This window comes from Delphinapterus leucas, chromosome 6 (assembly GCF_059928025.1).
Source record: "Delphinapterus leucas isolate spDelLeu-1000000601 "Yukka" chromosome 6, BTC_Dleu_Yukka2, whole genome shotgun sequence".
In the NCBI taxonomy this organism is placed as follows: domain Eukaryota; kingdom Metazoa; phylum Chordata; class Mammalia; order Artiodactyla; family Monodontidae; genus Delphinapterus; species Delphinapterus leucas.
The window spans coordinates 74,879,292-74,907,032 of record NC_143134.1 but is presented as its reverse complement, the minus strand read 5'-3'; the positions used below and the strand labels follow the sequence as shown (position 1 = coordinate 74,907,032).

Below are 27,741 nucleotides of genomic sequence, written 5' to 3'. Positions count from 1 at the left end.
CACAGCAACCCTGACCCTAAATTCATTTACTTCTATTACTTTTGAACCTTGGAGATTTTAAACTTTTATTTCTCTTCTGGTTTTATTTCATTCACTTTCTTTTGGAAAAATCTCAGCATTGAAGGAAGGGGTAGGAAGTTAATGTAACTGGGCAGTGCACTCTTATCTTTCTATATAATTTAACTACTTTTCCACTTAACATGGCAGAAATCGGAGCTAAAAACTTTGGGGTCAAGATGTGGCATTACCAATGCTCCCAGATATCACAGAAACACAAGTGGAAATAGAGGCTTGTCTTGCACTAATATTTCTAACTGGATAGAGCCTCAATGGGCTTGACTTTTTTTTTTAGAGCAGCAGAAAGTCTTTGTGAGCCAATTTTCCTGTTGGGTACAGGTGTTTTCCTCAACAGTTTAAATAAGTCTTCAGTAGACAGCTCAAAAAATCTGTTCTGGTTTATTGGCTTAAACTCTCTGGTTCTGGATTATCATCTCTCTTATATAAGAATAGACACATTCTATTTTTTTTTTAATTGCTGAAAGTTTGTACCCTTTTACCAATATCATGCCATTTCTCCTACCCCGCAGTCCCTGGCAACCACTTTTCTACTGTTTCTATGAGTTTGACTTTTAAAAAAAAACTTATGTATTCATTTATTTATTTTTAGATTTCACATATAAGTGATACCATGCAGTATTTGTCTTTCTCTGTATGGCTTATTTTACTTAGTGTAATGCCCTCCAGGTTTATCCATATTGTTGAAAATGACAGGATTTTCTTCTTTTCTTAAGGCTGATAAATATTTCATTATACCTATATCTAAGTAAAGATACAGCTATAGATACGTCTCACATTTTCTTTATCCATTCGTCCATCAACAGACCCTGAGGTTGTTTCTGTATCTTGGCTATTGTAAATAACGCTGCAATGAGTATAAAGGGCATAGATTTCTTTGAGATAATAGTTTTGTTTCCTTTGGATATATCCCCAAAAGTAGGACTGCTAGATCATGTGGTAATTCTATTTTTAATTTCTTGAGGCACCTCCATACTGTTTTCCATGGTGACTGTACCAATTTACAGTCTCACCAGTAGTGTACAAGGAATTCCTTTTCTTGACATACTCACCAGCCTTTGTTATCTCGTCTTTCTGATGAGAGCCCTTCTAACAGGTGTGATGTGATATCTCATTGTGGTTTTAATATTCATTTTTATGATGATTAGTATGTTGAGCACCTTTTCATGGACCTTGTGGTCATTTTCATGCCTTCTTTGGAAAAATGTCTACTTAAGTCCTTTGCCAATTTTTAATTGCATTATTTACTTTTTGCTATTGAGTTGTATGAGTGCCTTGTATATTTTGGATATGAACCCCTTATCAGATAAGTGGTTTGCAAATATTTTCTTCTCCTTTGCTGTGTAGAAGCATTTTAGTTTGATGTCCCATTTGTTTTTTACTTTTGTTACCTTTTCTTTCAGTGTCAAATCCAAAAAAATCATCACCAAGACTCATGTCAAGGAGCTTACTACCTATGTTTTCTTCTAGGAGTCTTATAGTTTGAGGTCTTAGGTTCAGTTATTTAATCCATTTTGAGTTGTTTTGTGTGGTGTAAGACTTTCATTCTTTTTTTGGTGTATGGTGTACTTTCATTCTTCTGCTTGTGGCTGTCCAGGTTTTGCAATACCATTTATTTAAGAGACTATCCTTTTCCTATTGTATATTCTTGGCTCCTTGGTTGTGACTTAATTGGCCAAATATGTGGTGGTTTATTTCTGGGCTTTCAATTCTGTTCCATTGATCTATGTGTCTCAGTTACGTCAATACCATACTGTTTTGATTGCCTTGTAGTACAGTTTGAAATTAGGAAGTGTTATGCCTCTTGCTTTGTTCTTCTTTCTCAAGATTGCTTTTGCTATTCAGGGTCTTTTGTAGTTCCACACAAATTTTGGGATTGTTTATTCTATTTCTGTGAAAAACGCCATTGGAATTTTTATAGGAATTGCATTGAACCTGTAGGTCACTTTGAGTACTGTAGACATTTTAACAATATTAATTCATCCAATCCATGAACATAAAATACCTTTTCATGTATGTGTATTTCCTTCAATTTCTTTCATCAATGTCTAAGAGTTTTCAGCATACAGATCATTCACCTTCTTGATTCAGTTTATTCCTAAGCATTTTATTTCTTTTTGATGCAATTATAAATGGGATTGCTTTCTTAATTTCTCTTTCTGATAGTTCATTGTTGGTGTTTAGAAACACAACTGATTTTTTCATATTGATTTTGTATCCTGCAGCTTTACTGAAATGGTTTATTAGTTCTAACGGTTTTTTGGTGGAGCCTTTAGGGTTTTGTATCTATAATATCATGCCATCTGCAAATAGTGACAGCTTTACTTCTTCCTTTCTGATTCCGATGCCTTTTCTTTTTTTCTTGCCTAATTGCTCTGGCTAGGACTTCTAATATTATGTTGAATAAAAGTGGAGAGTGTGGGCATCCTTGTGTTGCTCCTGATCTTAGAGGGAAAGCTCTTAGAGTTTCACTCTTGAATATGTTAGCTATGGGCTTGTCATATATGGCCTTTGTTATGTTGAGGTATAGTCCCTCTATACCCAGTGTGTTGAGAGCTGAAACATTTTATCTTAAATAATACATCCAGAGAAAATGGACCAGGTGAGCTCAGATTGTTTCTGTAGCAAACATCAGGATATAAGTGAGCTCAGTTTTATAAATTCCCAGGGGCCACTAATTGGGATCTTTAAAATGTCATGGTTAATTAAGTCAAGCCAAGGATCTGAAGCCATTTCTTACTCTAATAGTAGTATACACAGAAAGACAGTCATGAAGTCATAGTTTTGAACAGCAGGGTAAATTTATATGAAATTTCATACCTGTGCCCCTCCTTCTTTTTCTGGTATGTAGCTGTTTTCATTTGCAAAAGATAAATCCATGCCAAGAATTCAACTGGACATGACCTAAAATTACTTTTTTTTTTTTTGCGGTACGCGGGCCTCTCACTGTTGTGGCCTCTCCCGATGCGGAGCACAGGCTCTGGACTCACGGGCTCAGCAGCCATGGCTCACAGGCCTAGCCGCTCTGTGGCATGTGGGATCCTCCCAGACCGGGGCATGAACCCGCGTTCCCTGCATCGGCAGGCGGACTCTCAACCACTGCGCCACCAGGGAAGCCCCTAAAATTACTTTAATCTTAGCATGTACCTTGGAGGTATAAAGTCCGCTTTCCTTGGCAACCGTGTATAGCCAATCCACACAGACTTTACATGTATGAACAGGGGGTCTTTCTTCAGAAGTAGCAACGAGGTTTATTAGAATATCGAGTCAGGTATAGCTTGAGAAACCTATTATAAACCTATTATTTAATACAAACTGTCAAACATAAGGTTGGCTTATTAGTTTTAGAAGCTATGAAGAAGATGGAGTAAAATACAAGTACTGTTAAGGGGCAAGAAAAATTGTTCCAGGGAATCAGAATCCATCACCAAGATAACCAAAATAAGTGTTTTGACTAAGTTTGAGGTTGAGCAGAGGATGTCATAAATCATACTTCGGGGGAAAATCCCAAATCTGAATATGAAATTATGCTGCACACGTGATAGTATTTGTCATGTGTTTGCTTTGCTCATAGCCCACGTGCCACAGGTTAGGTTCTCCACTTTACAGACAAGAAAACTGAGGCTAGTGTCAACAAACAAGTGGCAGAGTTTGGATCAAATTTTTAAAACTCTGATTAAAAAAAACCCCAAAAAACTCAGGCTCTCTTTTACATACCCCAGCGCTTTTCTGTATCTTCACAGAGGTAAATAAATCATTCCGGGTAGTTTTATTTTCTAGTGGCAAAGAGTCTATCCACTCAGGAAGCGAAACATAATAGAAAGCTTTCTAAAATTATGTAATATATTTTCTTGCCCCGTTAACATTATTATGCTAAATAATACTGAACATTTACAATGTTTTCCTGAGAATTCATCCTTAATAAGGGTGATACCAGAGATGAGATGATGCTCCCAGGGTCCGAGGTATGGGGGGCACTGGCCGCACACCGTGTTGCTTTTCCAGTTTGTCAGAGCATGATTTTTATTCCTCCCCCAGCTGCTGTTTGTGCTTGCAGTCTTTTCGCCGCCTTAAATGGGAATCTCCCAGGGTCTTAGAATCTAAATAATTAAACCAGTTAGAATTGTACATAAATAGAAGTAAGTAGGCCTGAAAGGCTGCACAAGGAAAAGATTAAGAGCACAGTCCCTACTTTCCATTTTCATGTTACCACAGCCCAATTAAATACTTCTTTAAATTTTATGTTGTGTCCCAGATAGGAGAGCGCACCACTTAACTGAGTTCTAGGTAAATGAGGGACAACGAAACTTTCATTAGAAGCAAGAGATACATATACACACACACGATTTATTTTTTCACTGGTACTGACTACCCCACTTAAAAATTTCTACTGGACTAAAAAATAATTTATTTTTGAAAAAGGACTATATTTTAAATACTCGTTTAGCATTTGTTTATATTGTTCTATTGTTGAGTTTTTTTCCACAGTGGAATGTGTTTTTGGTTTTCCTACTGCAAAAGCCTTTGTTATAGATTTGCATAGACTAGTCACTAATAAATCTTGCTTTAGTAAGGAAGTAGCAGAACAGGAGCCTAACTCTGGGCGAGTTTTAATGTTCCTGAGCCCTGGTTTCTTCATGTGTAAAATGCAGGTCAGTAACAATGCAAACGAGGTCATATGGTATAGCAGGCTGCCATAGTCCATCAGGGCTGCTGTAACAGAATACCAGAGACAGGATGGCTTATAAACAGAAATTTATTTCTCATAGCTGTGGAGTCTGGAAAGTCCAAGATCAAGGCCCCAGCAGACTGGGTGTCTGGTGAAGGCCTGCTTCCTGGTTCATAGACAGCTGTCTTCTCGCTGTGTCCTCACATGGTGAAAGGGATGAGGGAGCTCTCTGGGGTCTCTCTTAGAAGGGCACTAATCTCACTTATGAGCGCTGTGATTGGGGGTTAGGATCAACATCTTAGCATTCAGCCTACAGCCCAGGCTTTAGCACAGTAATGGCGCAATAAAGGATGATTATTTGAACACGAATTCAACTGAAATTCAAGTAGAACAAAACTCAAAACCATATACTTACTGTATAGCTTAAAAAAAACTGTTCACCGTCATCTCCTCTACTAGAGGGAATTAAAGCTGGCCTGTTAAGTTGCCTGACAGGACCACTAAATGTCTAAATTGGGAATCGACTATATTCTATCCAGTTTAACGCTTTCTGTTAACACGGGGAAACAGAGGTCCAGGGAGTTCGAGAAACTTGCCCAGAGACAGACAACTACTTTTGGGCTGGGCCAAGTGTAAGACCGGGGTTCCTTTCATTAACACCAACATCTTTTCATTTACGTGGCCTTTCACAATTTACCAAGCACCTCGTCAGCTCCATGACCTCATTTATTATACTATATCCGTGAGCTTACAGAGATGGCTTTTGGGAGATTTTTTGCATCCACAGACCAGTGTTGCAATAGCTTATTCTATACTGACCCTTAAATTTAAAAAATATGTTTGTACACACACATGTAAATGTGTGTGTACATATACATGCACACATGGAAGACACGGCACCACATCTCCCTGTGTCACCCCATGCGGGCCACACCCTGGCAGTCACAAAGCACAAACAGAAAAGGGTCTTTGGTTTCAGAATTCCCGAGGTGCCACTGGGCTCAGAAGTGTTTACGCTTTCAAGAGGAGTAGGAATGTTTTAGGCTTCCCTTTAATGAGTCTCATTTTGAGATAGGATGGCAAGGTTGGCCAGCCGCTCTTCATGCAGTTTTTGTAGTAAGTCTTTCAGAGAATGAATGGTGAAGCCAATTCATTTCTCCTCCTGGAATTTGTCCTTCTTCTTTTTCTCTGTTGTGAGGTTATATATTAAAGGTATGGGCATACAGACATTACGAAAGATAAGGGCTATCACGTGAGGGAAGAAATCAGAAAATAAATCCAAAGAAACCTACGGAAATTAAAAATCTGAACTCAGGGGCAGGGCAGGAGGCGACACGGTCTTTTCACAGAGCCGTTACACATAATGCAACTGTCCTCAAAAGCAGGAATGGAAAAGAACTAGCCATTCAGCTGCAGAACGAAGCTGGGGTCTTGGCTTTAGAGCTTTCCATGTCTTTAGCATTAGGCTGGGCAGCAGGTGCCTTTTCCAGAGTAGGCCAGAGAAGATAAGTCCAGTTTTGTTTTTAAGGCTTGAGTCAGCTCTGTGGCCAGCAGCTCGTGGAGGGACACACCGTCGTGGGAGTACACCCAGTTTCTCCCGGTCCAGTCGTAACGCTTGGGGCCACTGCAGGACAAAACACAGTCAGGGTAAGTCCACGGGAACAGCCCTTCAGAAGAAACTCTCACCAAGAAATTGAATGACTGCAGTGCAGATCTAGAAAGTAATACTTAACGAGCCATGTATTTGACTTCTGGTCTTAGGGTCTATTTAATATAACTGAATCACTTTGCTGTACACCTGAAACTAACAAAACATTGTAAATCAACTATACTCCAATTAAAGAAAAAGCAGCTACACAATTATCCTCTGGTACAATTCACAGAACACCTCTCAAGACCTGAAAATATTTCATCCCTATTGATGAGTCTCCGTGTATCACATTCTGATCTTTTGCTTTTCCTAACTCACATATGATACCTGAAATATCACAGCAGTGTCTTTTAGATGATGGCCATTCATGTACCACTGACATGATTTGTCCCTTACCTACATTATTATTATTTTAGTACATTCATAACACTGGGCAACCACTACCTCTATCTAGTTTCAAAACATTTTCATCACCCACAGGAAATTCCATATCCATTAAGCAGTTACTCCCTATTCACTCCTCTCCCCAGCCCCTGGCAACCATCTGTATTATTATTTTAAAAAATAGTTTTCTTAATTCAATTTTAAGTCCATGAAGGTGAGAGTTTGATGGGCTAGTTCATCCATCTCAAGCTCATCTAGTGAACACAAGCCGTACGTGCACTTCATGCTGGGAACGCTGTGTTTGTGTGGACCCAGGTGTGGCTAGGTTTCGCCGTGTCTTATTATTCCAGATGGACACAGAGTGTGCCCATTAATTCCACCTCCTCTGGGCCTAGTGGAGCGGGGGGGGGGGGGGGGGGTTGGGGGGGGAACACGTGCTGAGGCAGGAGATAGATAGGCCTCAGGGTAAGCACCTGGAGTTCGTTCCCTGTGGACAGAAACTCCAAAATATCAATAGCAGGACAGTTGGGAGAAGAGCTGAGCCCTGCCCTGATAAGAGACAAAAGGCCGCATATCCCTCATTCTCAAAGTCAAGGAGACCTTCCCAACTACGCATGCAGAGAAAGGCTCCTTGCAAGTCAAAAGGGAGGGGGCGCCACCCCATAGTAAGTGATGTCAACTACCCATAGGCCTCTTCGCTAGAATCCATCTTGGCTAAGAGATGCACATGTACACAGGGGAGGACCCTGAGATATACCAAATATGGCCTCAGAACCAGGCAAAGCAAGATGATCGGTTAAAGGAAACCTGGAAGAAATGCTCCATAAAAGTGATTCAAACTACCACAAGGGCGCGACTCTCTCTCTGAGCCCGCAAGTGTGTCTATCCACACATACGATACTCTTTTTCCTCCTAATAGCACTTTACTTGCTTTGCTACTTTCCGTCTCTACGTGGAAATTCATTTCTACACAGCTGATGGGCCAGGGCCTTGTCATTAGCCACTGGTCCCTGGTGGTCAGGTGGCTAGGATTCAGCGCTCTCACTGCCACTGCCTGACCTCAGTCTCTGGCCGGGAACCGAAACCCTGCTTCAAGCCGCTGCAGGCCGAGGCCACCCGAGATCAGTGCCAGCAGCTAATGGTGCTACATGATGACGCTCGATGGACAAAGGGGCAGAGGATGCTGAGAGCCCACGGGAAGGAAGGGGCCCCTGAGTCCACCTGCACACTCAGGGGAACTCTTCCGAAGTCCAAGACCGGGACGGGTTTGCCAGGGACGAGGAAAGCTTAGAAGGGAAGCATCTTTGTGGGGTTAGGAAAAAACATCAAGGATTTCTGTATTACCCACCAGAGGCTGGGGTTTGAACACTTACTTAACAATGGGGATAATGATAATAGGGACAAACCAAAAGCACTGGACTTTTGTTTAATATGCACAAAGAGCTGAACACGTAAAGGCATAATAACCTGGACCAAATCCAGAGAACGTTCCCTTGGCCCTGGACTCCGATTTGCTGCCGGGATGCCAGGCAAGTGTGAGAACCTCCAGGCCCCTCCACGCTGCCTTGGACGCCCAGCTGTCCACCCAGACCTCTCCTTGATTCCACCCTACAATCTCCTCAAGCAAGGTGATGGGGGAAGGCCGCTGTTTCCTCTACCTGAAACGCTGTCAATGAAAAAGCCTCCCAAATATCAGAAATGCAGCCCTAGGAAGGATTATTTTGGACCAACGTGAAAAATTGAGGGGAAAATAAATTTTTTTTTTTGAGGAACATCGTATCCATGACAGTAAATGGCTGCTCGGCAGATTTTCTTTCCAGATTCCCATCATGAATTACAGATTTTAAGAAAACAACAAAACTTGGAATTTCTCAGAATTTCTTATTATCCAGAAGTAGATTTTTCTAAACATGCCTGCGGTAGGATCCTATTGCTGGTAGATGTGTCCAAATGCTATAAGGACTTTTTCTGTCTCAAGATACAACACGAGGGGATTCTGTTAGTGGAGCCATCACAGCTGGTTCTGGTGCCCTGCCTGCTATTTACAAAGCCACTGATTCCCAAAGCTGATGGCTGGATTTGAGCTGATCCAGCCAGTTTCTCTCGTACTGGTTCCTCTGAGATGACGGACAAGACTGCAGCCCTTGTGCATGGCCACAGTTAGGGTCAGGGCAACTGTTTGAGGCCAAAGAGAACAGGCTAATTGACCCTCCCAGGGTAACCCCCCAACCCCTGCCAAACTTCAAGTAAACTACCTGGATCTAAAAGCAAGACCATCTGTGAATAAGGGCCTCGCTAGAAATGACAAGTGATTCCTTGGAGTTGTTTTTCTTGAATTGTAACATACTTCCTAGACGAGGCTGGGATGAAGGAGGCCTAATGCTTTATTTATTTTGAGTGAAAAATCACACATTACAGCACCATAAACAGTATAATATTAACTGCCTAAAAGTGATGTCAACACTGGGGCAGGAGAAGAGTTAAATACTTTTTTTGTTTTAATGCAAAAACCGTGAGGCTTTCAAAGACTTCCATGCTGGTTATATCTGGGCCTTTCCCAATTCACATCGCGTTCTCTTTGGAAGTGCTAATGAGTGACCAGGAAGGCCGGTCTGAGAGCTTTTTGTGGGCGTCTCTTTTACTGTCTTACAACCACTTCAACAGCAGCCAGAGGGATGAGGGACCCTCTCTCCCTGCATGTTCTCAGGCCTTGAGACGCAGTACAGACTGTCTCCAATACAATCTTTTATTCCGCTAGATTGAAAGCACATCAATGGAAAAGGCAGGAGGGATGAAAAGCCCTAGAAGGGCTGTTTAAAACACCTTGCCACCTCCACAGAGTACACAGCCCTGTTCTGCAAATGGAATTAAACTGGCCTTTAACTGAGATGCTCAAAATGAACCAGAGGCCAAACTTTGAAGACAAAGGGCAACTTGTTCAGATGCTGTAAAAGCAAAAGTGGCTTTTTCAAAGGCGCGGCAATGATTGAGTAGAGAAAAACTGTCAAGGTGGGGCTCCGAGAATTTTTCACTTTGCATCTTGTTAACGTCCCGCTATCTGCTTTTAGAGCCACAGAATCACGAGACAAGAAGTGATAGAACCACAGTAAGCTTTCCTACTGAGCGTGAGACATGCTGTGAAACATCAGAAAAGGTTCACTTACACAGCTGCGAACACACGAGGGTGACCCTTCTTAAACGGTCCACAAAGTCTTGTTTCGAGCAAGCTGAACAAAGAGAGATTTTGACTTCTGAACGTACCTGGATGGTGAAGACAACCAGATTTGCTTGTTTGGGGTCTGCTTGTTGATCACGTACGTTCCTAGATCTCCACCCAGTTTAATTGTTAAAACACCACTCTGGTGCATCAGATGGAAAAAGCGTGAAGAAAATAAAACAAGACAGAGTTATCACGGTGTCATAATCGCCTCCTATTTTGTTATATCTCAACACTTTGCATTTATACAGGTACGCAACATACACCATAAAGAACTGTCTTTAATTTAGTGTTTGGAATTAGGAGGTAACGCAGAAAGAGCGCTGCTCTCAGAATCAGACTATGATTAATCACGATGACACTTAAAAATCTCAGTGCTTTTCCTCGTTTCCTATGAGGTGGCAAGGTGAGAATATCCTTAGTTAAGTGACTAGTCAGAGGCATTGCAGCTGGCAAACGAAAGGATCCACATCCTTATTGGTGCCTTGGTTCCTCAAATACCGGCCAGAACATACTAGAGACATTAAAGAATGGAGACACACTGGGCTTCCCTGGTGGCGCAGTGGTTGAGAGTCCGCCTGCCGATGCAGGGGACGCGGGTTCGTGCCCCGGTCTGGGAAGATCCCATATGCCGCGGAGCCGCTGGGCCCGTGAGCCATGGCTGCTGAGCCTGCGCGTCCGGAGCCTGTGCTCCGCAACGGGAGAGGCCACAGCAGTGAGAGGCCCGCGAACCGCAAAAAAAATAAAATAAAAATAAAAATAAATGGAGACACCAACTCTACCGACGTCCCAGTCAGCACAAACATCGGGCAGGCCAAGTTCATGACCGAAGAAAGGAAAAAAGGCAAGAGAGAAGGAAATAATCAAACCACCTGCTTTGCTGGTCTCAGAAGAGCAGTAGCCTGAGCTCTGCCAGCAGAAGGCTGACACTCCAGACTAGGGTTCTTATTCCCAGACCCTTCTCAAGCTCACAAGCTTCTCAGGTACCCCTCTCCAGCTTTACTTTCCTCTACTGGAGCCTTGAATTCGTCAAAAGACTGGCTGGTCCACCTTTGCCCAATAAATGCTCACTTAAATTTGAAAACCCTCTTTTAACAAAGGAGCCCTTTACTCCCAAGGCCTGAGGTCTCTCTAGAATGCACAGGATATTAAAGAAACAGCTACACGGCTGAGCTGGTGAACGGGGAGCCTCGCTGCCCCCCATCCCCTGCACGGCCCGCAGACAGGCAGCCTTTCTCTGTGCCTCTCAGAGCCCCTGTCCACCAAGGGGCCCCCCAGTGGTTCTTAGAAAAAGTTTTGTGTTTGGTTTGCAAACACAAAGAGCTGTTGAAAAGGTGGAGGGAATTCCCTGGTGGTCCAGTGGTTAGGACTCCGTGCTTCCACTGCAGGTCGCCCGGGTTCCATCGCTCGCCGGTTGGGGAACTAGGACCCACAAGCAGTATGGAAAAAAATAAACAACAAACAAACAAAACATGGCAGAGAAAGTGCCAATAATAATATAACTCATAGGCATGGGATGGGGAGGACACTATTGGGTTATTTTTTAAATAATGTTTTTTCTGATTAAAAAAGAAACGTAGCAAAATTATAGAGGCATTGGGAATGCAGGTGGTATAAATAAAATGCAAACATCAATAAAAATAGCATCTACTGTTTTTCAGTACCTACTCTGCGCCAGGCACTGTGCTTTGCACTTTGTGTAAAACCGCTTCCTCCGTGGCCATAGCCATGGAGGTAGGAACCATTACCCCAATTTATAGGTGAGGACAACAGAGGGACAGGGTAATAAAGAAAACTTAGTAACGGGCAGGGCTGATCTTAAATTCAGGTCTGCTCGGGTCCATAAGATGTTGTTGTTTCCATAACACGAAGCGCTCTCTCAATCCCATTAGTCAGCGACGTGAGCTGTTCACTCTCAGGTATCGGCTGCAGTTTTTAAATGCAGGGCTAGGATCACAGTATACATAAGTTTGCTTTTTAAAACATTTTTTCCTGAAACCCACGTGTACTATTTTGTTAGGACTACCTTTCATTTATTTAAAAATTTCTTACAACTGTATAATTTCGTAGTTTTTAGCATTCCACAAAGTATTTTCATAAAGTGTGCAAACATCCCCACTGTCTAATTCCAGACTACTTCCGTCACCCCCAAAAGAAACCCTGTACGTATCAGCAGTCACTCCTTCCCCGCCTCCATATATAGTTTATGGCTTATTTTTCCATATGATATGAGGCCCAGAGAATCAAGACATAATTTCTTCTAATCTGACCTATTTGTGGCCCTTAAATGCTCCAATGTGCATTGACCCTACACCTGGGAGGTGCGTGATGCAGCGGAAAAGGCAGGGGGCCAGGTCTAGGGATGTGCGTCAAGCCCCATCAGCTGTGTCGTCTCCTTGGGACAATATCTGCTCTGCCTCCTTCAGAGACAGTGCGAGGGCGAGGGCCTGAGGTGCTTCTGGGAAGGTTCCCCTGACGCCCCTCAGCTGGGACCATGACCCGTGCATGTCCCCACAGCTTCTGTGCTTTCCTCACTGCGTCTGAGCTGCTAGCTTGTTTGCTGGTCACCTGCCCCTTCGCTCCACTACTATAAGCACCTTGAGAGCAGACCTGTCTTTTCATCCTAGCACTTTCAGTATTTGTACAAAATATCACTGAATTAGAAAAAAACTGTGGATGAGTGAACTGAGTGGCTGATAGCCAGGCACTGTGATAACACGCACATACCACATGAAGGGCAAGGTTATGTAAGGCAACACTCAACCACGCCCCCTCTTGTTCGTGGTGTGTAATTAGACGTTTTTCCCCACAGAGCCAGAAGCTGTTTCCAAGGGAAAGTGGCAAGAGAAGGGAAACTAGCTGTCTTACTGGTTCCCCAGGAGTTCTTAAAGCTTTTGCAACTGTCTTCAAGTAGACCAAATAAAGAGAGTTTTTTGTCCATTAGTGTTATTCCTTAAGGGGCAATCTGAGTGTCTACTTTGAGAGAGTGGGTAGACGTTAATGCAGGGCAGCGTGGGAGAGAGAGGCAATACTGAGCAGCTGGAAGAGACCCTGGCCACGGCTGGTGAGGCTTGATTCCCGACAGGCAATATCAGTGGAAGCAAAAATAGCAAGGCTCAGGATCTGTTGTCACCAGCTCATTTGCAGAAACAGGCACATACGGGAATGGCATGTTGAGTCGGGATTTCACATACGTGCATGTGGCCTCCCACACTCCTAAAACGGATGCTGACTTCCCCTTAAGGAATAAGAATAATGAATATAAAGCACTTTTACCTACATTGTTTCACTGAATCCTAAGATACACCCGGGGAAGTAGAGGTTACTGTCACCTCTCCTTTACAGCTGAAGGACCTGCCCTCACAGAGAATTCACTGAAGTGCTCTCAGAAAGAAAATACAAATGCAGGATGCTAGGCCAGGCCCTCTGTCACCATATCCAATAAAGTGCTAACTCTGAGATGGGGTGTGTGACCTAGGACCCAGAGCTGGTCTTCAGGGGTCTGCATACAGCTCTCATACAGCTCTCATAGGTATGCAGGGATGTTTTTCTTGGGAGAGCAGTCAGATTCTCACAGGGTGTCCTGATCGCCAAGTGGTTAAGAAACCTCTGCTCTGTGGCAATAATATGCAGACAACTCAGTGAACTAAGGACATGGGCGGCAAGCAAATTCTCGTTAAAGTGTCTAAGAGGCCAGGGCTCTGCCTGGAAGAAAAACGACGGCAGTTTGGAGGTAACTCTCTAAATAGTGTGGTGCTTCTCGTGCATCAAGTGTAGCGGACTCCGTGGTTGCCTGGTGATGGGAGGGGCTTGGGCTCTGGTAGGCAGCTCCTTCTGATAACCATTACCAGTGAGCAGCGAGGCCTGGACCCAGACACTGACATCCACCGCGACCCGCCCCACTTGATGGACCACACAGCAGCCAAGAAGCTGCTCACGTCTCCCAGTCCACAGGAGGAAAGTGAAGAAACGTGGCCTGGGTGTATCTAGAGAATTCCTTTCATTTGCCTATTTGGCCAGTAGCAAGTGGATAAAACAGCACTAAGTGCTGAGTGGCATCAATGAAAGCATGTTCTGGAAAAGTAGGTGCGCCTCATTTCATTTACATGGTGAATCGACATTCGTTAAGTCCCCGCTAAGTACTTAGCAATGTTCCAGGCATTGGGAGACCAGGAATGGGCAGTGTTCCAGCTGTCCAGCTCAGTGTAGCCGTGGGAACTGATGTGTAAAGAGACAGTTACAACACAGGGTGATCATCCTCAGAGTGCTGGGCAAGGAGGGCAGGGTGGTGTCTGCCTGGAGCATCTAGGAGGGCTGCAGAGAGGAGGTGACATCCAGCTGGACCCTGAGGGCATAGAAAGACTGCACTCCAGCCAAGCTCAAGTAATGGTTTTACAGGTGTTCTGCTGTCTATAATGTAATTTCAACTGATTTATCTTATATGTGAAATACATGAGTTTGCTAGCACCTGAAGGACTCTAATCAGGAATTCACACCCGAGGGTAGATAGCATTTCAAAGTACTTAGAAGTCCAAACTACAGAGGGAGCTACTATATGCCATTAGCCTTCTACACCTACACTAGAGATTTTCCTACTTGGCAAATGATTTGCTAGAAATACTTCTTCCCTAGTGAGTAGAATGGTACTCAATGTACAGTGTATGGATTGGCTAGAAAAACTCAGGTGCCTCTTCCCTTGGAAGAATGCGTTTTAGACTCTGGAAAGTGTAGCAGCTGAATCACTCTTCAGAGAGACACTCTGAAGGTAGGTAAGATCCTGACCCACCACTGAGCAGAAGCTTTTGTTGCCTGCCTTAGTGAGGTAAGCAGAATCCAGCCGCTACAATACTGGCACCTTTGCCTCTAATGAAACATTCACGCAAAGTGTTTGAGTCAAGCAGGGGCTTCATTAATCCTGTAAGAACAGGTGGTGTGACTGTTTCTGTGGCATGTACCTAAAGGTTTGCATGTGTGGCAGAGTTTAGCCTGAGCCTTGGTTTCCCCGTAGTTACAGAGCCTGGTAAGGAGGCTGGGGTAGAGGAGACCTGTAACTTCCCCGGCTCTAATCATCCCACAGACGGTCAAGTTCCGGAGGCCAGTCTGTAATGGTTCCCAAGTAGCTCTGTCTTCTGAGGCTGCCTGCATAAGCACGTCTACAGCCCCGCCGGGACATTTCTGCTGCTGACAGCGACCAACGAATCCACCTGGAAGGCATTCAATCGTTTCTTGCCTCGTTACCACCAAGGCCCTTACTGTCCTTACAACTAGGCTTGACACCTGCCCATCTGATGGAGTCCTTTTCTATCCAGTGCCCCCAACAGCAATATCCAATACCATTTCTATTGCTTTAGCCTGACAGCTGGTTGTCCTAAATAATTCCATGGTTTAATCCCAAATGCACTCTTCATGACATTTTCTGGTATTAATTAATTGCTGTCAAGAGGGTTAACCTCTGCAGGGGATGTGCTCCCAGTGGCAAAAAAGAGCTGCTCCCTAAGGCCTAAGCAATAATTCTAAACCCAAAGGCAGACCCTTGTTCAAGTCTGCCACCTGGTGGCCAGTCGATACACACCAGCATTGCCCTGGCTTCTAGGATTTGGGGCTTAAATTTCATCCAGCCCTGGGGTTCTCACCCAGCTGCATTAGAATCCTCTGAGGAGTTACTCTAAAAACTTAAAAAACCCCAAAGCCTGGCCTGAGCCACAGCCTAGACCGATTTTTATTTGATTAATAAAAATCCCTAGGGATGAGACCCAGGGATGCTCATTAGAATCTCAGGTGAGCTTTTCAAAAACATGCTTCCTAGGACTGTACCCTGACCACTGTATGAGAATTTCCAGGAGTGGGGCCCATGTCTAGTCTGAATACATCTCGGGCAATCTCTCACCCCGCTTAGGAACTAGCCTGCCTGCATGATGAGAGACGTCTTGCTACACAAACACATGCCTGGGTCCCTCCCTGATTTATCTTCACAGGTATTGAGTGAAGCTTGAGAATCTGTATTTTTAGGCAAACGTGAGGCTCAGAGAGGCTGAGTGACTTGCCCAAGGTCACAAGCCTGGTGATGCAGGGCTGACACCAGAACCCCAGTCTTTTGGTCCCATCCATAACCGCATACGGCTGGAGAGGAATTCTTTATCTTAGCTAAAATTCCTAGGGAGGATACAGAAGAATGAAAAGAAGCAAATAGGTACCGCAAAGGAGACATCATAGTCTTCAAATGTGTAAGGTTTGTCTGCAAGGTCTTCAAAAAACTCCGCTAAAGAGTCCAGTGTCTCCTCGGCCAGTCTTTCATAGGTGGTATCGTCCAGAGGGCTGTGAGGGGAACAGAAACAACCCCGATCATGCAGTCAGCAAACCGCTCCATTCTATTAACATCGATGGACACATTTATTCTTTACTTAGATTTTTTAAATTGATGGAAAATATCTAACATATACAGAGTAAAAATTGAAACAGCATCAAAGGGTTTACAGAGAAGTAAGCCTTTCTTCCCAAATAGGCAGCCCCCATCCCAGAGTCAGCTATGATGAGCAATCTTTTAAATATATCAATGAAGCACCTTGCAGTTTTCCTTTCATATGTCTTGGAAATTGTTCCATATTAGCACATACAGTTTTCATAGTATTTTATCTTATGTTATTCATTCAGTTTGTCCCCTTCAGCAGGACACTGAGGTTGCTTCCATTGCTTTTGTTGTGAAAATTTGTTGGGCAAACCACAAAGTGGGAGAAAATATCTTTATTCTACATATCTGAAAAAGGACATATCTAGAACAGGTAAAGAACTCGTAGAAATCAATAAGAAAAGAAAATCCAATAGAAAAATGGGCAAAATACTTGAACAGATTTCATTAAAAAAAAAAAGATATCCAAATGGCCAATGAACGTATGAAAAGGGGCTCAACTTTGTTAATCTTCAGGAAAATGTAAATTAAAAAATCACATTGAGATACCACCAGAATGGTTAAAATGAAAGAGACAGATAATATGAAGAGTTGGCCAGGAAGTACAGTAACCAGAGCTTTCAGATACTGCTGATGGGCAAGTAAATTGGACAATCACTTTGGAAAACTGTTGATACTTCTACTAAAATTAAATATATTCATATCCTATGACCCATCAATTCCACTCTTGGGCATTTATACAACAGAAATGCATACCCAAATATAAATTTCCTTAGCAGTGAAAAGACCAAAACCAATTTCGATTTGAAAAAAATAATTCAGATGACAGAAATATAGAATTGTATAATACAATTTGATACTTAATAAATATTGTAATTGCTCTAAAAAGAAAGAAAGAAAAAAAAAAATGCATACCCAAGTTCACCAAGAGACATGCACCATGCTAGAATGTTCATAGCATAACTATCCAACAGCCCAAACTGGAGCCTGCCCAAGTATCCATAGGAAATACCATAGATAAATAAATTATGATATATTCATAAAATGGAATACTACAGTGCAAAACAGAATTGTCTGTCAATATAACAATATGGACGAAACACTTCTTTTGATGGTGACTGAAAGAAGCCACATAGAGACATATTTATATTTGATGATATAATTTATATAAAGTTAAAAAACAGGCAAAACTAACCCATGCTATTGGAAATCAGAATGGTGCTACTCTGGGGCAGGGAGGGGTTAATAACTCGAAGTGAGCAGAAGGCTTGCTTTCAAGGGGCTGGTAACTAACATTCTATTTCTCGAAGCATTTCTTGAGTTACATGGTATCTTCGGTTTTTGAAAATTTATCAAGCTGTATACTTATAACTTGGAGACATTCCTGTATAGGTACTATCTTTTAATTTTTTTAAATTGCTACAAATCCAAAGAGACAGAAAGGAAATTAGTGGTTGCCAGGGGTTGGGGGAGGGAGGAATGGGGAGTGATTACGAATGGTTATGGGGTCTTTTTGGCGTGATGAAAACGTTCTGGCATTAGACAGTGGTGAAAGTTGCACAACCTTCTGAGGACACTAAAAACCACTGAATGGTACATTTTAAAATGGTGGAATTTACGGTATGTAAATTATGACAAAGAAAATTGCTATAAACCTCCCTGTATGAGCTTCTGCACCCAGGTGAGGACATGTCTGTAGGTTACAGGAGGCATCTCGGACAGCTCCATCATCTGAGAGTTTCTAAGTGGCCCCAGGAAGACACCAGTGGCTGCCAGTCAGTCAGTGGAAGACAGAGGTTTGCAGTATGGCCCCTCCCCCACCCAGCCCATCCCCCACCTCAAGGGCACAATGTGGGGAAGGCTACAGGGCTGATCGGGACATGGCGAGTGGGGGGCCTGCGGTGGGGCTGTGCTGGATGTTTCCCTCTCCCTCTCCTCGGCTACAGCCGACGGAGGGGGGATCTGGAGAGAACCAGGAGAGTTTGACATGTGCCTGGAGGAGCTTGGGGAACATAAAGGCACCCCTGACTCAGGCATAAAGTCCAAAGTCAAGAGCTTGACAGGTGCTACCTGTCGATGACAGGGGGGGCCATGGCAGAAGTGGGCTGTCCTTAGCACGACAGGTCGAAGGTGTGCTTCCCAGAGGCCAGAAGTAGATCCTGAAGAAGGAAGCTGGACTTGGGGCTTCCTGCAAAGGTCCCACCCAACCTCAGAGGGCTGCCTGGAGGGACCGGGAGACAGTAGCAGAGAGTCTGCCCAAGGAGGTCACAGGTCCCACTGCCCGCCTCCCCTGCAGCCATGGGGAGTGACAGACAAGGAAGAGCCTCCAACCAGGGTTTCATAGAGGGAAGTCCCCCAGAGCCAGGGCAGAGGCTGTCCCAGTGCCACTGGACACCTCGGCCTTCGAGGTGGATGAGTGACTGCATGGTCCTGTGGTTGCAGCCTGGGGGTGTGTGTGGAAGGAGAGTCCCTGCAGATACAGGCGCAGGGCGGTGGGCTGCAGCGGTGCCTGGCAGATGTTCCCCAGAACCCATTGCGTCCTCCCTCCAGGCACCCGCTAGGCTACATTTCCTGGCCTCCCCGGCTGTTAGCTGGGGCCCCCTGCTAAAATGTGAGTGAGGGACAGATGTCACCTCCAGACCTTCCATGCTCTTGTCTCTTTCTGTGGAGTGGAAGCTGGACAGGGTGACCTGGCCTCGACCTGCAGAGGACAGTAAGTTGCTGATAGGCGACAGGAAGGTGGAAGGAGCCCGGCTCCCTGAATCATTTCACAGAGGTCTGGCCACCCCCCACCGACAGAGAGGGGGGACACGAACCTCTCCTGGTTGGAGCCATTGCAGTTTTGGGTCTACTTGTTAAGAAGCTTGGCCTGCTCTAACTACTAAGATGTCAAAGAGAATAATAACAAAACTCTGGAAACAACCTAAATGTCCAGCAATAGGGGATGGGTTAAATGAATTATGGTACATCCATAAAACTTAATACTATTTCATTAAAAATAATGCAGTGGGGGGCTTCCCTGGTGGCCCAGTGGTTGAGAGTCCGCCTGCCGATGCAGGGGACACGGGTTCGTGCCCTGGTCCGGGACGATCCCACGTGCCGCGGAGCGGCTGGGCCCGTGAGCCATGGCCGCTGAGCCTGCGCGTCCGGAGCCTGTGCTCCGCGACGGGAGAGGCCGCAGCAGTGAGAGGCCCGCGTACTGCTAATAGAATAATAATAATAATAATAATGCGGTGGGTAAGTAGTGATGTGGAAAGACGCTTATGAATGCTGCTGCTTAGGGAGAAAACAGATGGGATGGGTTGCTATGGGATGGGTTTTGGTTTTCTTTGTTTTTTTTTTGTTGTCGTTGTTAAAAAAGGTAAGAGAAAAGAAAAAAAAGTATGTATATGTGTGCATATACTGTATATTGAGAGAGAGGGAGAGGGAGGAAGAGATCTCTGATGTGGAAGGTGTTTATCTCACCCAGCGTCACCCAAAGTTCCCGTTGTCCTCAAATTCATCCAACAGACCCACTGCTTTTTGACATTCAGGATCTGGTTGAGGCAGCTCAGACTCTAAAAGCCAAAGTGAAGAAGAACGTTACCATTTTACAACGTACAGTCCATGAAGGCACAGTTTGAATATCACTACTTCTACGTTCGGGACTGACGAGGTTACAGTGTTTCAGAGTGTATCTTTCTCAGGAAGTTGTTTCGCCTTCTTTTAGTGCATCAAACTGCGCTCTCCCGGGCTCTCGCTAAGCCTGCGCTGTCCAACTCGGTAGCCACAAGCCACAGCCAGCTATTTAAATGTAAATTTATTGAATAATATAAAAATTTAAAAGTCAGTTCCTCGGTCCCATGGGCCACGTTTTGGGTGTCCTGTGGCATCATGTGGCTCGTGGCACAGACAGGACACACCCACCACCACGGGAGGCGCTGCTGGCAGCACCGCTCCGGATGGGGCTGGGGCAGTTAGCATGGGGTGGGGGGAGCGGAGGGGGGTTGGGGGGTGCGGTGGGAAGTGTCAGCAAAGTTCTTAGAATGTGACTAAAGTGAGCGACAACAGATAGGTGTCCAGAAGACAGGCTGTGCCTCCAGTGCTATGTGACAGATCTCACTAACACGATCTGCAGGGGACACCACGACCCACTGATTTCTTTCAATACGTAACTGCTGAGCGCCCTGGAGCCCGGCTCTGAGGACTGGGGTCTGAGCTGATGACTGCCAGGCAGGCGGACCAGCCAGAGAGATGGTGGAGGGGACGGAGGTCTGGACGGAGGGAGAAGTGGTACAGCCGAGCAAAGATGGCAAGGGAGTGATGGAGAGGTGGGCTGCTGGACCTCATCCCAGGAAGGCACTGAGCGGCTTCCTGAGGTTGGTGGCAAGGTTCACCTTCTCCACAGAGCATGTGGCTGCCACTAAGAGAAGGGGGCAGAGGCTGTGGTTACTCTCTTGAGCCATCAGGGCCCTGGGCAAGCTGAGAAAGGAGGAGGCTGAGAAGTGAGTGGAGGAAATGGGGGTGCGGAACACGGATGGCCGTTTAAAAACGTTGGCTCAGAAGGGAGAAGTGACAGAGCGGCTGTGATAAGCACAGTATCGCCACAGCACATTCTAGAGTGTTCACCATCAGCGGGGTAGCGTCCTCAGACTTTAGACAAAAGGACTCAGTTAGTCCTCATTACATTCCAATGAGGGAAGTACTGTTCACGACAATGATGTCCTATAAAGTTACCACAAACACTGGATTAGCAAGTTACTAAGGGAAATATGGAGAGGTTCCTGCGAGCCTCTGGTCACATGTTCACCAAATGATCAATGCATAACCTTGTTTTACATGTGTTGCTGTTCAAAGGTACCTTGTTTAATATATATTGTTGATTCCTTGACACTGAACTCACAGCCAACAGCACTAGAACTCACGCTTTGGACGGAGCTTATCCAACCCACGTATTTTCTCCCTAAGACCCATCACAGCCTTCTTGCACAGAGGAACACTAGACAGCACTTCAGCACAATGCTTGAGGGCCACTTTAAACAGTGAAATTATAAACGAAAGTCACGAAAATGTGAAAAACGCGCCACCAAATAGACTGTGAACAGGACCCTTGTTTCCAGTGTGGGAGTCAGGGACATGTGAGTGGAGGTGACTCACATTTTTTTGCTGCTCTGTGCACGTCCGAGAATGACCACAAAAGTGCCCTGAGTATCGATTTTGGGGATAGAAATACATTTTAGTGAGTAGGTGAATTCACAAGTAGAGGATGCAGGAATAAGGAGGATCGACTGTATCTGTATTTTACGGATGAGGAAACTGAGGCACGGAAGGGTAACTTGCCCAGAGTCACACAAACACACAAAGTGGGGGATCTGGGATTGGAACCCACGCTGTCTGGACCCAGGGTCTGGGCCTCAAAGGAAAGAATCACATCCTGGGAATGATACAGGACTCCAGACACGGAGGGGAGGTGTTTGAGAATACAGGGCTCCCCTCAGTCAATTTCCCTTCTCTCCGGGATCCTGGCCCCTCAGATCCTAGCTGTCTCAGTCTCTCTGCTACCTTCACACAGCTGTTTTTGTCTTTTAATTTTACATCTTCGATGGTCTGGTGGGAGGGCTGATCTAAAAGCAAGGTACTCATTCACAGCCAGAGTAGAAGACTCCATTCAGCTGTGGTGAATCACAAGAGGACAGTGGCCGAAGACTCCCTGCCTTGTCTCTCACCTGCTTTCCCCATCTAACATTCCCTGGGTAACTGCTTAACCCTCCCAAGCTCTGCTTCCTCCTCTGAAGGTAGGGATCATGGTACCGGCCTTGAAGACTGGTTATGAGGATCCAACAGTAGGACATCAATATTCCAAACACGGGGCCTGAGGGTTCCGTCAATTTCCATTTTGAAGCATGTCAATGGAAGTGTGAAGAGGTAGGAGGTCAGAGAGGCAAAATCTGGCCTTTGCCCAAGGGAGGCAGATGGATTTCACGGTGGGGAGCCACCCAGGGCCACCCCTCCTGCGGCCACATCACCTGGAGCCATCGGACTATGTGTCTTGTGCGGGTCTGCTTGAGTCTCCAGGGTTCAGTGACTCCGTGAGCGCAGCACACGGCTGGCTCATGGGAGACATTGGAGGAGATACTAGATAGTTCTTGGGCCCACAGCCTCAAGTTCAGGCCCTGAAACCACACGACTCAACTAAGGCCTGGCCTGGTGGTCGGCAGGGAGGCCAGCCTTCACCCCAGGGTCCCCTCGGTCTCCTGGGCCCTGTCAAGCCACAAGCCTGAAGAGAGAATCAGCTCTCATCCGCTGCTGGGGAGGACAAACTGGCATGACCACTCTTGGCATCTAGTGACTGGGGTATCTGCTGGCCCCTCGCTCAGCAATGCCAGTCTGAGGACTTCACCCAAGAGGAGGTTTTGTCCTCGCACGGGCACGCCCAGTGCAGCATCACCGTAAGAGCAGCTCACTGGACTCAACCGGATGTGACGGGAGGAGCCTGGACAAGGTGTGACATACTCACCCAACGGCTACTATCCAGCAGACAAAGCAAATAAATGACAACTGTGTGCATCAGTGTCGCTGAGTCTCAAACACTGATCACAACGATGTTGATCACGAGGAGTGCGGCACAGCGGAATAAATAGAGCAAAATGGTTTTTTTAAACGAATGCTACATGCTTTAGGGAGACGTACACAGGAGGTGAAACTCTGAGAAGGGGATGCCTGACAGAATTCAGGGTAGCAGAGTCCTCTCAGGGAGGACCAGGCTGTAACGGAAAGCGCACCGGGCCTTCACGGAACACTCAATATTGTATTTTTAAAAAAAATATTTATTTATTTATTTGGCTGCGTCAGGTCTTAGCTGTGGCTCGTGGGATCTTCGTTGCGGCATGCGGGATCTTTCATTGCAGCACAGAGGCTTCTCTCTAGTTGTGTGCGGGCTCCAGAGCATGCAGACTCAGTAGTTGCGGCACGCCGGCTCAGTAGTTGTGGTGCATGTGCTTAGTTGCCCCGAGGCACGTGGGATCTTAGTTCCCCGACTAGGGATCGAACCCACATCCCCTGCATTGGAAGGTGGATTCTTAACCACTGGACCACCAGGGACGTCCCTGGAACACTCCATATTCAATTTCTTAACCTAGCGGTGGGAACATGGGAGTTTGTTATTAATCTTTAAACAATACGGATATATTTTTAAAAATATTTTATTATTTATTTTTGGCTGCATTGGGTCTTTGTTGCTGTGCGCAGGCTTTCTCTAGTTGCGGCGAGCAGGGGCTACTCTTTGTTGCGGTGTGCGGGCTTCTCATTGCAGTGGCTTCTCTTGCTGCAGGGCACGGGCTCTAGGCGTGTGGGCTTCAGTAGTTGTGGCACACGGGCTCTAGAGCTCAGGCTCAGTAGTTGTGGCTCATGGGCTGTAGAGCTCAGGCTCAGTAGTTGTGGCTCACGGGCTCTAGAGCTCAGGCTCAGTAGTTGTGGCACACGGGCTTGGTTGTTCCGTGGCATGTGGGATCTTCCCGGACCAGGGCTCGAACCCGTGCCCCCTGCATTGGCAGGCGGATTCTTAACCACTGCGCCACCAGGGAAGCCCACGGATATTTTAAATACACTTTTGTGTATAGACTCTACGTATAGAGTCATGTATACTGTCTGTGGAAGACAATAACAATGAATTTAGAGTGAAGTAGGGCATAACCACCCAGGCAAAGGCCATGGGGTCATAAGTGACGATCGTGTCCCTCTAGAAAAATTAATAGATGCCTAAACACCTTCCGAGGTATGCAGAAGTGGCTGCAGCAGGAGCTTCTGAAGTTGTTTAAGAGCAGTGGCACCTAGGTATCTCCTCCTTGGAGCTGCCTCCAGCATTAAAGGGGAAAGGTTAGAGACCCTGTCACTGTCACACTCTCTTATTATTAGGGTCGGAGGCTGCCTGCTGGAAGCAGGGTCTTCTCCAAGCCTCGGGGTGAATAAGGCAGGCAGTGGAGGGCTGTGAGCTGCAGGCTTGCAAGGCATTTCTGTGGATTCTGGGTTCTGCTGAGCAGCTGGAACTGAGAACTGACAATCAGAAGCTAAATGTGCTCACCTCTAAAGCTGTGCACACAGTAGCCGCCAGACACACGTGGCCACTGGGCACTTGAAACATGGCTGGTGTGACCGAGGAACTGGATTTTAAACTTCACTTAATTTTAGTTTTAAAATGATACTCAATAAGGTTACTGGAAAATTTAAAATATGTTTGGGACAACTCAAGTGTGTGAATTTATTTTTTCAGTTGTGAATTTTATAAAATCTAAATATAGATCAAGTATTTCCACAGTAACCTCAGTTTAACATCTGATGGACAAGGGATGGAAGTATGAAATCCATACTGGATTTGGAAGAATGAGTACAAAGAGGGAATGTGAAATATCTCAGTAATCTTTCAGTCTTGATTACCTGTTGACATGGTAACATTTTGGCTATACTAGGTTATGTAAATGTATTGTTGAAATTAATTTCACCTGTTTCTTTCTACTTTCCCAATGTAACTACTAGAAAACTTATTGCACAGGTGGCTCCCATTCTATTTCTGCTGTGGAAGTAGAAGCAGCGGGTAGAGAAAATAAAGGTGGAGAAAAGGGTCCCCAAATGAACTCCCCAAACAATCTTGGGTCATAAGTCATCAGGACCCACATGGAGTCCAAGGGATCAACCTGAGGACAGTTAAGGCCTTAAAAAAATTAAACAGGATCGTGATCCCAGTTGCCACTGTCATCCACCCAACTCCACAAGTACTGAAGATGTGCAAGGGAACTGCGGAAGAGACAGGTTAAACCAACCTGATTAACTATGGAAAAAGGGGCCCAATGGGTAGCCTAGGTTGTTAACCACCTAGCAACCTCCCAATGGCCCAAATCCCAGTATGTGCCAAGTGCCCACCTCCCGGGTGCGCCTCTGAATCAACAGCCTTTATCAGCCACTAGGTACCGTCCAAAAGACCACGCCATATCTTGTCACTCACCTAAATTAAAAACTGCTGAGGACGCAGGCATGGAAGGGCACGTCAGGGCAGCTCCAGGTGAGAGCAGCACAGAAGGATCAGAGTAATAAACGTGGGCGTTCTGCAGAAGGGGATCGTGGGACCAGCATGGCCGTAACTACCTAGTTTTCCTAAGAGGGGGAAATCCGTGATTCCAGCTTTGAGTGTTGACAACCAATCCCAGTGTTTCTTCAGACAGGGTCAAATAACACACGTCAGCGGGAGGTGTAGGCCTAAAGTCCAAATTCCGGAGCTCCGTGAACAATTTGGGTTGGATTTCACCTGCCTCCTTCACCATCCACAATCCATCCAGCGGACCAGCCACTCAGAGTTGATCGTCGCCCACTTTCCCGGCCTTTATCCACGCCGTTCTCTCCTCTGAGAGCCCCTCACCGCCCCCTGCCGTCTTCACACCCTGATTAAACATCACCTCCATCCTCCGGTGTAACCTTCTCAACCCCACAGCCTTTCTTTGGGCTTCCTCCTTTCAAGTCGTGGAGTAACCGGGTCAGGTATTACTTTGTATCCCCGCGAGGGAACATAAGTGCAATTAAGTGCTGAAGGCTTTATATATGTTAATTAAACTGCATGCCAGCTCGGCAAAATGGGTACTCTCCCCTTCAGAGAAAAAGAAGACAGGCCTCAGAGAGGTTCTGGGATCCCCCGACGTCCCCGAGCTCTTATGAGTCCAGGGGCCAGAGTTTGGAACCCAGGTCCGATCCAAAAGCCCTGCTGCTCTAGCTACTGTGCTCCACAACTTTGACATCTTTACCTCGCTCGCTGAAAGCGTTTCGTTCATAAAAGCCCATGTATATTATAGTACCTGGCATATATTATTAAAGTTATCGCAAAGAGAATCGACAAGCTTAGAGCCACCACAGGTCCCTAAGAGCCGATGCCCGCCCGCCTTCCCTGCCTTTGCCCGCGCGGATCCCGCAGTTGCACTGCATAATACAATCTCTGTCTTCGCACCAGAAAGCGGAAGCCAGTGCAACTGTAACCGGGAGAAACGGAGACTGGGGAAGGCACGGCGGGCGCCGCCGCCCTTCCCCCGCCTGAGCGCGGCCCCGCGGGAGCTGGAGCGGGTGCGCGTGCCCGGCGTGCGCGGCCTCGCTACGCCGGCGGCCCGTGCGGATACTCACGGGCTGGCTGGGTGTGCCGGCCGCGGCGATCCCGGTGCGCAGGCCCCGGCAGCCGTAGAGCCGGGAGTCCTTCGTTGGCCGCGGGGCCCCGGCGCGGGCCTGGGCAGAGCCCGGGGGCGCCGAGCGGGGCAAGAGGCTGGCAGCCGCTCGGCGCCCTAGCGTCCACATGCTCCTCGCGATCTGCCGCCGCTCCGCCTCCTGCTCCGGGGACGCCGGGCGCCGCCTGGTGGTCACGGGTTGCAGCTGCAGTCGCAAGCTTCCCTTTTCTGCAGGCTTGGGAAACGAGCAGAAGGTAGACTTCAGTAAGAACTTCCCTGCGTTGCTCTATTTCTGCATTTAACAAAAATAGATAGAGAACCTGTTTCGTGCAAAGCAGGGGGCTTACCCCTTGGGCAACATAGTGAATGCGTAACCAAGGTCCCTGACCCCAGAGACTTCAGCTTAGTGACCCGCTGCTGACGAATTCTATACAAAAGGCTTTGGGAGCTGCAGTTTTGCTGTGAACGGGTGGGGGTCCTGAAGCTGCTTGGCCGCCAGTATAGGTTACAGCAGTTAGGAGATTGCGGACAGGAGACTGACTGCCTGATTTAAATATGTCCCCTGCCCACTTCCTACCTGTGTGGCCAGTGGGCAAGTTAATTAACCTCTCTGTGCCTCATCTGTAAAATGGGGTATACAAGTTTCTACTTAACAGGGTTGTTATAAGGATAAAATGAGTTAATCTATGTGAAGTTTTCTTGGACAGGCCCTGGATCCTATTAAGTCCACAATAAATACTAAGTTGTTAATACATTTTAAAATAAAATTTTACTTAGGTAGTGTAGTGCAAAGGAATACGAACTGTGAAAGTTCTTTCGTATTTTAATATGCTTTAGAAAATGTCAAATATGTGTACTAGAGAATATCATCTTTATGGGTAAGATAGTGAGAAGAGGAGATAGAAAGTGTTAAAATTCTACCAAAGCCACCTTGGTACTTTGTGAATGGAGTAGATAAGACACACATATAAATACTTAGGACAATGACAAGTGTTAAATGGGTGTCAGTGTTGCATGGGAGAGGATATACAACTAGGGGTGGGGGCAGTCAGGGAAGTCTTCATGGAGGAAGGGGCATTTGTACAGGGCCTTGAAAAACAGGGTAAAGGAGGTGGGATCTGACTGGCTCTCTGACAGGGCATTCTTTTGGTTGGGAGACATTTT

The 27,741-nt window shown here is 45.9% G+C and overlaps 1 protein-coding gene across 1 annotated transcript; it reads right to left on the bottom strand.

Annotated features, from left to right (window-relative positions):
• Positions 1-4,815: 4,815 nt before the first annotated feature.
• On the bottom strand, positions 4,816-26,751 carry FXN (frataxin). Its single transcript, XM_022573560.3, has 5 exons — positions 26,540-26,751; positions 19,868-19,959; positions 16,191-16,311; positions 10,041-10,138; positions 4,816-6,368 (listed from the first exon to the last, which is right to left on the bottom strand). The coding sequence occupies exons 1-5, from the start codon at positions 26,705-26,707 to the stop codon at positions 6,206-6,208; spliced, it is 642 nt and encodes a 213-aa protein (XP_022429268.1). The 5' UTR covers positions 26,708-26,751; the 3' UTR covers positions 4,816-6,205.
• Between the last annotated feature and the right edge of the window lie 990 nt (positions 26,752-27,741).

Bases quoted from the DNA above. Each gene is read 5' to 3' on its own strand.
- FXN (XM_022573560.3), bottom strand. From the start codon at position 26,707: ATGTGGACGCTAGGGCGCCGAGCGGCTGCCAGCCTCTTGCCCCGCTCG. The intron at 19,960-26,539 runs GTGAGTATCCGC...TTTGGCTTTTAG, and splicing joins CCGGCACACCCAGCCAGCCC to AGTCTGAGCTGCCTCAACCA. The intron at 6,369-10,040 runs GTACGTTCAGAA...TTTGTCCTGCAG, and splicing joins TGGTTGTCTTCACCATCCAG to TGGCCCCAAGCGTTACGACT.